Here is a 15,540-nt window from a genome sequence, read left to right as displayed (position 1 = left end):
CACTAGTACAGTACCACTAGGACAGTACAGTACCACTAGGACAGAACCACTAGGACAGTAAAGTACCACTAGTACAGGACCACTAGGACAGGACAGTACCACTAGTACAGTACCACTAGGACAGTACAGTACCACTAGGACAGTACAGTACCACTAGGACAGTACCACTAGGACAGGACCACTAGGACAGGACAGTACCACTAGTACAGTACCACTAGACAGGACAGTACCACTAGGACAGTACAGTACCACTAGGACAGGACAGTACCACTAGGACAGCACAGTACCACTAGGACAGTACCACTAGGACAGGACCACTAGGACAGGACAGTACCACTAGTACAGTACCACTAGACAGGACAGTACCACTAGGACAGTACAGTACCACTAGGACAGTACAGTACCACTAGGACAGTACAGTACCACTAGGACAGTACAGTACCACTAGGACAGTACAGGACCACTAGGACAGTACAGTACCACTAGGACAGTACCACTAGGACAGTACAGTACCACTAGGGCAGTACCACTAGGACAGTACCACTAGGACAGTACCACTAGGACAGGACCACTAGGACAGGACAACTAGGACAGTACAGTACCACTAGGACAGTACCACTAGGACAGTAAAGTACCACTAGGACAGTACCACTAGGACAGGACCACTAGGACAGTACAGTACCACTAGGGCAGTACCACTAGGACAGTACAGTACCACTAGAACAGTACAGTACCACTAGGACAGTAGAGTACAACTAGGACAGTAGAGTACAACTAGGACAGTAAAGTACCACTAGGACAGTACCACTAGGACAGTACAGTACCACTAGGACAGGACAGTACCACTAGGACAGTACCACTAGGACAGTACCACTAGGACAGGACCACTAGGACAGTACAGTACCACTAGGACAGTATAGTACCACTAGGACAGTATAGTACCACTAGGACAGTACCACTAGGACAGTACCACTAGGACAGTACAGGACCACTAGGACAGTACAGTACCACTAGGACAGTACAGTACCACTAGGGCAGTACCACTAGGAACAGTACCACTAGGACAGGACCACTAGGACAGGACCACTAGGACAGGACCACTAGGACAGTACAGTACTAGGACAGTACCACTAGGACAGTACAGTACCACTAGGGCAGTACCACTAGGACAGTACCACTAGAACAGTAGAGTACCACTAGGACAGTACCACTAGTACAGTAAAGTACCACTAGTACAGGACCACTAGGACAGGACAGTACCACTAGGACAGTACCACTAGTACAGTAAAGTACCACTAGTACAGTACCACTAGGACAGTACAGTACCACTAGGACAGAACCACTAGGACAGTAAAGTACCACTAGTACAGGACCACTAGGACAGGACAGTACCACTAGTACAATACCACTAGGACAGGACAGTACCACTAGGACAGTACAGTACCACTAGGACAGGACCACTAGGACAGGACAGTACCATTAGTACAGTACCACTAGACAGGACAGTACCACTAGGACAGTACCACTAGGACAGTACAGTACCACTAGGACAGTACAGTACCACTAGGACAGGACAGTACCACTAGGACAGTACAGTACCACTAGGACAGTACCACTAGGACAGGACCACTAGGACAGTACAGGACCACTAGGACAGTACCACTAGGACAGTACAGTACCACTAGGACAGGACAGTACCACTAGGACAGTACCACTAGGACAGTACAGTACCACTAGGACAGTAAAGTACCACTAGGACAGTACCACTAGGACAGTACAGGACCACTAGGACAGTACCACTAGGACAGTACAGGACCACTAGGACAGGACAGTACCACTAGGACAGTGTAGTACCACTAGGACAGTGTAGTACCACTAGGACAGTATAGTACCACTAGGACAGTACAGTACCACTAGGACAGTACCACTAGGAGTACAGGACCACTAGGACAGTACAGTACCAGTAGGACAGTACCACTAGGACAGTACAGTACCACTAGGGCAGTACCACTAGGACAGTACCACTAGGACAGGACCACTAGGACAGGACAACTAGGACAGTACAGTACCACTAGGACAGTACCACTAGGACAGTAAAGTACCACTAGGACAGTACCACTAGGACAGGACCACTAGGACAGTACAGTACCACTAGGGCAGTACCACTAGGACAGTACAGTACCACTAGAACAGTACAGTACCACTAGGACAGTACAGTACCACTAGGACAGTAGAGTACAACTAGGACAGTAGAGTACAACTAGGACAGTAAAGTACCACTAGGACAGTACCACTAGGACAGTACAGTACCACTAGGACAGGACAGTACCACTAGGACAGTACCACTATGACAGTACGGTACCACTAGGACAGGACCACTAGGACAGTACAGTACCACTAGGACAGTATAGTACCACTAGGACAGTATAGTACCACTAGGACAGTACCACTAGGACAGTACCACTAGGACAGTACAGGACCACTAGGACAGTACAGTACCACTAGGACAGTACAGTACCACTAGGGCAGTACCACTAGGAACAGTACCACTAGGACAGGACCACTAGGACAGTACCACTAGGACAGTACAGTACCACTAGGACAGTACCACTAGGACAGTACAGTACCACTAGGGCAGTACCACTAGGACAGTACCACTAGAACAGTACAGTACCACTAGGACAGTACCACTAGTACAGTAAAGTACCACTAGTACAGGACCACTAGGACAGGACAGTACCACTAGGACAGTACCACTAGTACAGTAAAGTACCACTAGTACAGTACCACTAGGACAGTACAGTACCACTAGGACAGAACCACTAGGACAGTAAAGTACCACTAGTACAGGACCACTAGGACAGGACAGTACCACTAGTACAGTACCACTAGGACAGTACAGTACCACTAGGACAGTACAGTACCACTAGGACAGTACCACTAGGACAGGACCACTAGGACAGGACAGTACCACTAGTACAGTACCACTAGACAGGACAGTACCACTAGGACAGTACAGTACCACTAGGACAGGACAGTACCACTAGGACAGCACAGTACCACTAGGACAGTACCACTAGGACAGGACCACTAGGACAGGACAGTACCACTAGTACAGTACCACTAGACAGGACAGTACCACTAGGACAGTACAGTACCACTAGGACAGGACAGTACCACTAGGACAGTACAGTACCACTAGGACAGTACAGTACCACTAGGACAGTACCACTAGGACAGTACCACTAGGACAGTACAGGACCCTATTTACGACTGCAGTAATGCACCCTATCCATCCATTCCCACAGGGTAGGTTGATAACGACTTGAAGGAAAGTCAGCTCTTGACATTTCTGTAACTCACAGTTTGGCAGTGATGAGCAGGATAAGGGCTACTCCAGTAGACCTGGTGAGTTTGCCCACCTGTCCCACCATAGATAGTCCCAGGTAGAAGAGCGCTGCTCCTCCGAAGGAGTTGGCCAGGCCATCCACAAACTCCTCCATCACAGCAGGGATCCTCTGGCCCAGGGCAAAGTGGGACACGATCCCGACCACCACCATGAACACTATCGGGTTCTTCAGTACCTATAAAATAGATTTGAATAAAAGTGGGACACAATGTCCACCAGCCACCACCGTATAGAAGAACACTTAACTGTCCACTTTCCTTACAGTCCACAAAAATGTGTCTTATTGCCGTTAACCCAACCCCCTAAGACACCCTGACACCATGTTTTAACCCAACCCCCTAAGACACCATGTTTTAACCCAACCCCCTAAGACACCCTGACACCATGTTTTAACCCAACCCCCTAAGACACCCTGACACCATGTTTTAACCCAACCCCCTAAGACACCCTGACACCATGTTTTAACCCAACCCCCTAAGACACACCCTGACACCATGTTTTAACCCAACCCCCTAAGACACACCCTGAAACCATGTTTTAACCCAACCCCCTAAGACACCCCTGAAACCATGTTTTAACCCAACCCCTAAGACACCCCCTGAAACCATGTTTTAACTCAACCCCTAAGACACCCTGACACCATGTTTTAACCCAACCCCTAAGACACCCTGACACCATGTTTTAACCCAACCCCTAAGACACCATGTTTTAACCCAACCCTCTAAGACACCCTGACACCATGTTTTAACCCAACCCCTAAGACACCCTGAAACCATGTTAACCCAACCCCTAAGACACCCTGACACCATGTTTTAACCCAACCCCTAAGACACCCTGACACCATGTTTTAACCCAACCCCTAAGACACCCTGACACCATGTTTTAACCCAACCCCTAAGACACCCTGACACCATGTTTTAACCCAACCCCCTAAGACACACCCTGACACCATGTTTTAACCCAACCCCTAAGACACACCCTGAAACCATGTTTTAACCCAACCCCTAAGACACCCCTGAAACCATGTTTTAACCCAACCCCTAAGACACCCCCTGAAACCATGTTTTAACTCAACCCCTAAGACACCCTGACACCATGTTTTAACCCAACCCCTAAGACACACTGACACCATGTTTTAACCCAACCCCTAAGACACCATGTTTTAACCCAACCCTCTAAGACACCCTGACACCATGTTTTAACCCAACCCCTAAGACACCCTGAAACCATGTTAACCCAACCCCTAAGACACCCTGACACCATGTTTTAACCCAACCCCCTAAGACACCCTGAAACCATGTTTTAACCCAACCCCTAAGACACACCCTGAAACCATGTTTTAACCCAACCCCTAAGACACCCTGACACCATGTTTTAACCCAACCCCTAAGACACCCTGACACCATGTTTTAACCCAACCCCTAAGACACACCCTGACACCATGTTTTAACCCAACCCCTAAGACACACCTTGACACCATGTTTTAACCCAACCCCTAAGACACATCCCGACACCATGTTTTAACCAAACCCCTAAGACACACCTTGACACCATGTTTTAACCAAACCCCTAAGACACACCTTGACACCATGTTTTAATCCAACCCCTAAGACACACCTTGACACCATGTTTTAACCCAACCCCTAAGACACACCTTGACACCATGTTTTAACCCAACCCCTAAGACACACCCTGACACCATGTTTTAACCCAACCCCTAAGACACACCCTGACACCATGTTTTAACCCAACCCCTAAGACACACGCCGACACCATGTTTTAACCCAACCCCTAAGACACACCCCGACACCATGTTTTAACCCAACCCCCAAGACACACCCTGACACCATGTTTTAACCCAACCCCCTAAGACACACCCTGACACCATGTTTTAACCCAACCCCTAAGACACACCCTGACACCATGTTTTAACCCAACCCCTAAGACACACCCTGACACCATGTTTTAACCCAACCCCTAAGACACACCCTGACACCATGTTTTAACCCAACCCCTAAGACACACCCTGACACCATGTTTTAACCCAACCCCCTAAGACACACCCTGAAACCATGTTTTAACCCAACCCCTAAGACACACCCTGACACCATGTTTTAACCCAACCCCTTAAGACACACCCTGACACCATGTTTTAACCCAACCCCTAAGACACACCCTGACACCATGTTTTAACCCCTAAGACACACCCTGACACCATGTTTTAACCCAACCCCTAAGACACACCCTGACACCATGTTTTAACCCCTAAGACACACCCGACACCATGTTTTAACCCAACCCCTAAGACACCCTGACACCATGTTTTAACCAAACCCCTAAGACACCCTGAAACCATGTTTTAACCCAACCCCTAAGACACACCCTGAAACCATGTTTTAACCCAACCCCTAAGACACCCTGAAACCATGTTTTAACCCAACCCCTAAGACACACCCTGAAACCATGTTTTAACCCAACCCCTAAGACACACCCTGACACCATGTTTTAACCCAACCCCTAAGACACACCCTGACACCATGTTTTAACCCAACCCCTAAGACACACCCTGAAACCATGTTTTAACCCAACCCCCTAAGACACACCCTGACACCATGTTTTAACCCAACCCCTTAAGACACACCCTGACACCATGTTTTAACCCAACCCCCTAAGACACACCCTGACACCATGTTTTAACCCCTAAGACACACCCTGACACCATGTTTTAACCCAACCCCTAAGACACACCCTGACACCATGTTTTAACCCCCTAAGACACACCCGACACCATGTTTTAACCCAACCCCCTAAGACACCCTGACACCATGTTTTAACCAAACCCCCTAAGACACCCTGAAACCATGTTTTAACCCAACCCCCTAAGACACACCCTGAAACCATGTTTTAACCCAACCCCCTAAGACACCCTGAAACCATGTTTTAACCCAACCCCCTAAGACACACCCTGAAACCATGTTTTAACCCAACCCCCTAAGACACACCCTGACACCATGTTTTAACCCAACCCCCTAAGACACACCCTGACATCATGTTTTAACCCAACCCCTAAGACGCATCCTGACACCATGTTTTAACCCAACCCCTAAAGACACACCCTGACACCATGTTTTAACCCAACCCCTAAGACACACCCTGACACCATGTTTTAACCCAACCCCCTAAGACACCCTGACACCATGTTTTAACCCAACCCCCTAAGACACACCCTGACTCCATGTTTTCTAGCCTTTATAATTCACTGTGATATTAAATTGTTTTTCCATTCTTATCACAGCTAGCAAACAGATACACAGATCCTTTCACTCTAATTTCTTTGTTACAAAATCCTGCGTATTTACTTTTATTGAATGTTAAATATGTTCCTAGTCCAATAAAGAATAAAGCACCATTTAATGTAATTTGCAAAAAAAAACTAAAAAACTATTGATCACAGAAGAAAGCAAGATGAAATGACCTGCAGCAGCACCACTCTGACGATCTGCAACTTGCCCTGCTGTCTCTCTGGGTGGTCCTTCCACTTCTGGACCTCACAGAAGGCAAATCCTATGGGATTGAGGAACATCAGGGAGACAGGAGCCACCAGGTAGATGTACTGCAGGTACTCTGGATATGTGTTCCTGTACAGGGCGTCCACTGCAGGGACGGGGGATGGCAGATGTTATTGTATGGTTTCCAAACCACTCCTCAGGGACTCCCAGATGTTCCAACAAATACAGAGCATTCAGAAAGTATTCAGACCCCTTCACTTTTTCCACATTTTGTTATGTTACAGCCTTATTCTAAAATGGATTAAATTAAATGTTTTCCTCATCAATCTACACACAATACGCCATAATGACAAAGCGAAAAAAGGTTTTAAGAAGTGTTTGCAAATGTATTAAAAATAAACAGAAATAACTTATTTACATAAGTATTCAGACCCTTTGCTATGAGACTATAAATTGAGCTCAGGTGCATCCTGTTTCCATTGATCATCTTTGAGCTGTTTCTACAACTTGGAAAGGCACACACCTGACTATATGAAGGTCCCAGTTGACAGTGCATGTCAGAGCAAAAACCAAGCGTCACGTCTGGAGGAAACCTGGCGCCATCCCTACGGTGAAGCATGGTGGTGGCAGCATCATGTCTGGAGGAAACCTGGCACCATCCCTACGGTGAAGCATGGTGGTGTCAGCATCATGTCTGGAGGAAACCTGGCACCATCCCTACGGTGAAGCATGGTGGTGGCAGCATCATGTCTGGAGGAAACCTGGCACCATCTCTACGGTGAAGCATGGTGGTGGCAGCATCATGTCTGGAGGAAACCTGGCACCATCCCCACGGTGAAGCATGGTGGTGGCAGCATCATGTCTGGAGGAAACCTGGCACCATCCCTACGGTGAAGCATGGTGGTGGCAGCATCATGTCTGGAGGAAACCTGGCACCATCCCTACGGTGAAGCGTGGTGGTGGCAGCATCATGTAGTGGGGATGTTTTTCAGCAGCAGGGACTGGGAGATTAGTCAGGATCGAGGGAAAGATGAAAGGAGCAAAGCAGAGAGATCCTTAATGAAAACATGCTCCAGAGCACTCATGACCTCAGACTGGGGCGAAGGTTCCCCTTCCAACAGGACAACGACCCTAAGCACACAGCCAAGACAACGCAGGAGTGGCTTAGGGAAACGTCTCTGAATGTCCTTGAGTGGCCCAGCCAGAGCCGGACTTGAACCCGATCGAACATGTCTGGAGAGACCTGAAAATAGCTGAGCTGCGATGCTCCCCATCCAACCTGACAGAGCTACAGAGGATCTGCAGAGAAGAATGGGAGAATCTCCCCAAGCTTGTAGCGTGATACCCAAGAAGACTCAAGGCTGTAATCACTGCCAAAGGTGCTTCAACAAAGAACTGAGTAAAGAGTCTGAATACTTATGGAAATGTGATATTTTTTTTTTTAATAAATGTGCAAAAATGTCTAAAAATGCAAAAAAAAACTATGTAATCCATTTTAGAATGAGGCTGTAAAGTAACAACGTGGAAAAAGTCAAGGGGTCTGAATACTTTCATAATGCACTGTGTGTGGAACGGCTGGGACTGTTTTGAGAAAGAGGTTGAACTTTCCAAAGGAAAATAAACTGGCCCTATTGTACTACGATCACATTCCAAAAGACAACTATCCTCACCAATGGGATACCCCAGGGCGAAGTCGTTGCTCTGCGTAGCGAAGATGGAGTAGAGTCCTGCCTTGCTGTACCTGCTCTCCGGACTGGCCACGGCTAGCGTCAGAACACACACCAGGACGAACACCGACACCTTGGCTATCAGGATACTCCACAGGAACGACCAGATCACGTTATTAAAGTCCAACAGAACCATGTTCTTGAAGAGCAGCGCCGGGAGGGCGAATTTAGACACAAAGTTCCCTAATCCTTTAGCTTGACAGGAGGTGATTATGTCTGTCCTCCCGGCGATGTATCCACACAGGATGATCCCAAAACACTCCAGGAGAGCCGGGAAGAGCTTGTCGATAGACATGGCTTGGGTGGAGGAGAGGGGATTGTGGGATATGTTCTTGCCATGGATGGCTACGTAGGTATCCATGGTTGTTTTGTGGTTGTAGGAGCACTAAATTACTTCACCGATGGGAATATTTTCGATATCAGAGTACAGAACAGTCACGCTGGGCACCACCAGTTCAGGATAATACATCCGCAATGCCCTTGTTGAAACAATAATAATCGGTGAGTTGTAGTAGGATAAGTCATACACTTTTTTGGTTGTCAGAAAAACATATGTAATACCAAGGACCAATAGCGTTTCCTGACCAAGTGACAAGTCTAGGAAAAACTCCTGGCCCTACCAATACCCTATACAGGAGAGGGAGAATCTGTTGTCAAAAAGAACCAAAACAAAGCTGATGACATGCATACCACAGATATTGCATTATAGCCTATTCCCAACTGTGCATTGAAACTGCTTTCAAAACTAGTCATGGAGGATTTCAGCATGTGAGGATTGACAGAGTTAACCTTTTATACGTGTAACTCGTGATGTCTTAAACGATGCCAATTATTGGTTTTGGCGCTAGGTACTGTAGCTAGCTAAAGTTAGCATGCTATTCGTTGATAGTAACAGTTACATTAACGTCAGTTAGCTCGCTTGCTAAAAACATATTGCGAAAATACAACGATATAAAAGCGTCATACCTTGCACATCTGGTAACGAGATATTGCATATTTAACACGCGATTGTCATTTTTTTTATTTATAAAAATGTAGCTATATAAACGGTAGTCTAACTCTTCCTATCTACTGCTGTTGACAGCTAGCTAACGGTAGTACAAACGCATGCTATTATCATTTGGCGTAAAGCTATTCGGGATCCTTGGCACGTCACGAAATTGACGTTGCCCCAATTGAAGTTGACATGTAAAATGGTGAGAGTAAAGGTTATGTCCCAATGATCCCTGATAGCACTAACAATTATCATTTGTGGCCTTTCGTGCAATTGTTCATCAACGCCCTAAATTATGAGTGAAAAGCCAGGCATCCAATTGTCGTGTGTTGTTTCGAGGAGCTATACTCGGCTTTGATTGGGTGTGAAAGCGACCGCACTCTGACGTTGGTAAGGGTCTCTCAAGAGGTCTGTATAATGTGAGTTAAGACCTGTCAATAAATCAATACATTTAGGTCAATAAATCAACGAATTAGCTAAGACTAGACACCTTTAAAATAGATACAAACCTAGAATACTCCACTCGCTGCATATCCTCCTAAAAAAATGGATTAGATTCTAAAATAGTAAAGTTTGAGAGTGTTAGTGAAGCAACTAACTTCCTTTTATATTGTACGAGAACACAAGAAGTCTCAACTTCATTTGCTTTATTTAGAAAATCCATTTGGAAATAGTTTGCTTTGTTTTACATTGAAAAGCATCAGGAAGAAAATACACTCAAAAAGGCAGAAACAAAAGCAGTTGAAAATGCATCAAAAAGAATAATCCTATATAAGTTCCCTTGAAGCCAAAGTGCATAAAGCACTCTGCAGTACCATTGTAAATGTCATAGGGAACTAATCTCCCGTGGGCAGTTTCTGCCTGTAGCTGACCCAACTACGCTATATTTGACTTCTGGGTTAACAGAGATAACTAGGGAACAAGAGACAGAATACATTCTGAAAGAAGACTGAAAGAAAAATGTCCCCATGAGGAACGTCATTCATTATGTCTGTCACCTGAGGAGGAACTAACACACAACTTTAATGGTCCTCTTTTTTTTCTCCAATGCAAGTTGTATCTGTCTGTTTGGTCCTAGGTAGTCTCCAATGCAAGTTGTATCTGTCTGTTTGGTCCTAGGTAGTCTCCAATGCAAGTTGTATCTGTCTGTTTGGTCCTAGGTAGTCTCCAATGCAAGTTGTATCTGTCTGTTTGGTCCTAGGTAGTCTCCAATGCAAGTTGTTTCTGTCTGTTTGGTCCTAGGTAGTCTCCAATGCAAGTTGTATCTGTCTGTTTGGTCCTAGGTAGTCTCCAATGCAAGTTGTTTCTGGCTGTTTGGTCCTAGGTAGTCTCCAATGCAAGTTGTTTCTGGCTGTTTGGTCCTAGGTAGTCTCCAATGCAAGTTGTATCTGTCTGTTTGGTCCTAGGTGGTCTCCAATGCAAGTTGTATCTGAGACACCGCCTCTGTGGAAAGAGACTACGTCCTAGTGCAGCCGACTGTCTTTGATCAAACACACGTGCTTCTGCCATTCCCCCCATTCTCTATTTAGAAATGCATATTATCGTCTTTACAGAACAGAGAAAACACTGAGGCCAAACATAGCACTCACACATCAGCATACAGCCAGCATATTTTGATCCATATTCATATCCTCCTTGCATACATTAAACACTTGCAAATTCTATGAGCAAAGCTCATTCATATCATAACTTCAGGATCATGTATGTAACATTTTAATACATTTGAATGATTTACTTTCATAGGTCAATTATTAGATTGTCACTCTGCACGTGGTTCTGAGACAAGCTTGATGTTAATATCAAGTAGCGGAGACGTCCCAGAGCTGTAGTACAGAAGCAGAAGATAATACTGTAACTGTATAGAACAAAAATAGTCAAATAGATAACTTTAGAAAATAAAAACAAATAGTCCTTCCCAACAACTCAAATCATACAAAATTAAACTAACAACTGTCATGAGTGACGTTCTTTTTTTCTTTCAAGGCATAAAGAAAACATTCAATTTTCACCTAAAGTTCAATCAACGCATACTGTAACACACAAGCGTCCATTTTGTCTCTACCGTGTAAAAACACAGTTCAAGACATGCCGTGAACTCCACAGGAACTGTATGGAGAAGTACCCTTTGATGGTTAGAATATTGTAACTGATATGCTATAGTTCGGTTGCTCTTTGGCGAGGACAGGCACAGCATCCGGAAACAGACTGTTTCCCTTAACTCTCATAAAGATCCTTCATAACAATCCGGAATTGAAAAAAAGAAAAGGCACAGTGAAAAATGATAACAAAAGTATACAGTTTCAACACTACATACATAGTGGAGCAAAACCAAATGCATAGCCTATAAAACAAGCCTCTGTTGCGACGTTGGTTGGTTTGGAGTGCTGTTCGTTAAATGAGAATATTCTGTCAACTCCAGGCAGAAACACATGGTTGCGCGAGTCCCACTGTAAATATGGTCCTTCCATGAGGTGCTATAAGCCTCATAGACAGAGGCAGTGGAAGTGACATACTTACATCCATGTACTCTGAGGGAGAGGAGGGAAGGGAAGGGAGGGAGGGAGAGGAGAGGAGAGGAGGGAAGGGAAGGTAAGGGAGGGAGGGAGAGGAGGGAAGGGAAGGTAAGGGAGGGAGGGAGAGGAGGGAAGGGAGGGAGGGGGAGGGAGGGAAGGGAGGGAGGGAAGGGAAGGGAAGGGAGGGAGGGAAGGGGGGAAGGGAAGGGAGGAAGGGAAGGGAAGGGGGGAAGGGAGGGAGGGAGGGGAGGGAGGGAGGGGGAGATGAGGGAAGGGGGGGGGAGAGGAGGAGGGAGGGGGAGGGAAGGGAAGGGAGGGAGGGGAGGGAAGGGAGGGAGGGAGGGAGGGGGGGAGGGAGGGAAGGGAGGGAGGGAGGAGGGAAGGGAGGGAGGGAGGAGGGAAGGGAAGGGAGGGAGGGAGGGGAGACATCCCAAAAACGACCGCTTCACCTGGGGATAGGGGGTAGTGGGGGGGCACCCCTGGACTTTTTATCTGAACCTGGACAGGAAAGAAGAGGAAAATAAGGTGGACATGTCAAGCAGGCTGTCAATGACAGGAAGATACCCTGAAGGCAGGCTGGAAACAGATTTGGGACAAATCAATACATATAGAAACTTGATTTAGCCTTGCTATTTTTAAAGCAGAGCGCATGAATTTCAAAGTATTTGACGTGCATTTGACCCAGGTCTGGGAGGAAAGCCCTTGGTTCCTACCTCTGCCGTCAGTCTTGGACAACTTGCTGGGGTATGTCTTCTGACAGGACACGTAAGGCTCTGGGACAGGGAGGTCTGAGACAGGGTGGAACTGGAACCGGGCCTCCCACTCATCTGACAGAGAGAGAAACACAACTCTCAGCTAGGTCAATTAAAGACCTATATGGGTTCAAACCCGGGTCTTCTCTGCACCACAAAACTGTTAGCCCACTGAGCTGAAGCCAAGTCATTAGCAATGGGAGCTAAGGGCACATCAGGGAGTAAGGTCTCAAGCAGGATTAATCATCATATGAATTCCTTCCGTTACACTCACCAATGTGTTGGTGATGGGAGTTCTGGAAGCCGTTGCCCATGGGAGGAGGTGGGGGAGGAGGGCCTCCTATTCCCGGTCGGTCTGGTGGGAGCGGGGGCCGTTGTCCCCCACGGGGCGGCTCTGCTCCCGGCCGGTTAGGAGGTGAGGGGACTGGAGATGACCTTATACTGCCTCCACGTGGACCTGAGGAGGGAGGGGGAGGGAGCGGGCCTGGGGGAGAAGAGGTTACACCACAGAGTTCAATGCAACACTAGTTCTATATAATAGTATCATGTATATCATCGCTATAGGTCACATCATAGCTACAAACTACATTCCATCCAGTCTCAAAACACATACACGGTGTCCTGATGTCTGACCAAGCTGACCACAGAAAGGTTAACTATGTTTCTAGTTGCTAAGCTAACCCAAAAAGAGACAGTGGTCATCATTATATGACCTGAAGGGAGTCTGAAGGAAGCAGCATCCTTACCCGTCCGTCCTGGGGGGTTTTTACCCAGAGGGGGCGGCCTCTCACTGGGAGGGGGTGGCAGTGGTCCTGACCGGCCAGGTGGCGGCGCCGGCGAGTTGAGTGAAATGTTCCTCTGTGGTAGTCTGGGGGTGTGTTCGTCTCCTCCCGCAGGCGTTGGGGGCAACAGTGGAGGGCCCGGTCTGCCAGGAGGGAGAGGGGGAGCTCCACCACCGCCGATGGAGGGCCGAGAGGAAGACGAGCTGGGGGGCTTGGAGTTGAAAGATGGTGGCGGTGGTCCATCTCTGGATATGGAGGACCGGTGGCCCCCCAGGGGTGGAGGTGGGGGCCAGGGGTCCTCTGAGGGTCTGCCAGGGTGGGGGGCTGGGGGTAGAGGGGGACGTCCACTACTGGGAACCGGAGGGGCCCCAAAGGAGGGTTTTGGCCCAGATGGGGCCCCTATAGGGCCAGGGGAGGGGGCAAGCCTTGGTGTCTGCCTGCGAGGTTGGGTGGTGGAGGTGTTGGGGCTGAGCTGGGGATCCGGGCTCCTCCTGGAACAGGCGGGGTCCCTCGGCTCTGGAAGTTCTGGTTGGGCCGTGGGGTGTTGGGGATTGGGGGAGGGGGTCCGCCAGGGGTCTCTGGTCGCGGGGGGCCTGCCCGTCCCCTGGGGAGGTCGGGGGCGCTGCTCCGGGGAAAGGCTGGGGCCCCTGAGAACCGTGGAGGGCCAGCAGAGGGGCCCCCACCACCAAACGGTCTGGGGCCTGAGGAACGGCCTCCTGGAGGTACCATGGGGGGTCTAGGGCCTCCTGTGGAAGCATAAGGGTTTCAAACATCACACACTTTGTCTAACATCATTTTGTCTTACATGGGGCTATGGTTAAAAACAACCAACTAGTGCCCTCTATGCATTACAGAAATATATGTAGCCCTTGTCACCTAGTGGCTGGTGTGACTGTGAGACCAGGTGAGAATTGGGGTATAAGTTAGCGAGCCAGGGGGGGGGGGGGGGGGGCGGCTTGGAAGCCGGTTGTAAAACTGGGAACAACAGGGTACAGGGAATAGCACAGTAACTATGAAACGGATACGCTTTTAACTATGTAATATGAACGGTGTCTTTTTACTAATGTTGTGTATTTAATAAAGTATTTGAAGTTTTAATATTGATATTTTATAAAGGAGCCAGGGTTATAATTATTGTTTCTTTGAAAAATATAATTTTGTGTCCCTTATTAGGTTGTTTTTTTGGTTTGTCTCGTCCACAAATGAGTTGGTATTCGGGCAAAAGATTTGGGATTGTCCCTAGCAAGTGGACTAGTTTAATATTCTTCGTTATATGTTTGGGATTGTCCCTAGCAAGTGGACTAGTTTAATATTCTTCGTTATATGTTTGGGATTGTCCCTAGCAAGTGGACTAGTTTAATATTCTTCGTTATATGTTTGGGATTGACTAGTTTAATATTCCCTAGCAAGTGGACTAGTTTAATATTCTTCGTTATATGTTTGGGATTGTCCCTAGCAAGTGGACTAGTTTAATATTCTTCGTTATATGTTTGGGATTGTCCCTAGCAAGTGGACTAGTTTAATATTCTTCGTTATATGTTTGGGATTGCCCCTAGCAAGTGGACTAGTTTAATATTCTTCGTTATATGTTTGGGATTGTCCCTAGCAAGTGGACTAGTTTAATATTCTTCGTTATATGTTTGGGATTGTCCCTAGCAAGTGGACTAGTTTAATATTCTTCGTTATATGTTTGTTTATATGTTCCGTCGCCCAGGCTGGTTTTAGAAGGGAACTATTGGGTTAGAGAGCAAAGGCAAGTTGTATGGATTTACATGCGTGTTTTTGCATACTAATATCACCAATGTGTTATCATCTGCCAAAGAGTGTTTAGTCACCAGTGTTATCTTACAAAGA

At 47.1% G+C, this 15,540-nt stretch overlaps 2 protein-coding genes across 2 annotated transcripts in view; both read right to left on the bottom strand.

The window, feature by feature from the left end:
• Nucleotides 1–12,299, bottom strand: part of LOC115117853 (lysosomal cholesterol signaling protein-like) — a 35,275-nt gene extending 22,976 nt beyond the window's left edge. Inside the window, exons 1-3 of the mRNA XM_065022653.1 lie at nt 8,589–12,299; nt 6,885–7,063; nt 3,364–3,584 (exon numbers count right to left, since the gene is read on the bottom strand). Of these exons, the coding sequence (XP_064878725.1) occupies nt 3,364–3,584; nt 6,885–7,063; nt 8,589–9,006 (818 nt within the window). The 5' untranslated portion in view covers nt 9,007–12,299. The remainder of the gene's footprint in view (nt 1–3,363; nt 3,585–6,884; nt 7,064–8,588) is intronic.
• Nucleotides 12,300–12,535: 236 nt separating this feature from the next.
• LOC115121813 (WAS/WASL-interacting protein family member 1-like) overlaps nt 12,536–15,540 on the bottom strand; it is a 32,300-nt gene continuing 29,295 nt past the window's right edge. Inside the window, 5 exon segments of the mRNA XM_065022643.1 lie at nt 12,536–12,650; nt 12,866–12,979; nt 13,179–13,388; nt 13,651–14,095; nt 14,098–14,432. Coding sequence (XP_064878715.1) covers nt 12,598–12,650; nt 12,866–12,979; nt 13,179–13,388; nt 13,651–14,095; nt 14,098–14,432 — 1,157 coding nt within the window. The 3' untranslated portion in view covers nt 12,536–12,597.

The sequence above is a fragment of the Oncorhynchus nerka genome, linkage group LG2 (genome assembly GCF_034236695.1).
Source record: "Oncorhynchus nerka isolate Pitt River linkage group LG2, Oner_Uvic_2.0, whole genome shotgun sequence".
Lineage (NCBI taxonomy): Eukaryota > Metazoa > Chordata > Actinopteri > Salmoniformes > Salmonidae > Oncorhynchus > Oncorhynchus nerka.
The sequence above is the reverse complement of the archived record's forward strand: the minus strand, read 5'-3'. Positions and strand labels throughout refer to the sequence as shown.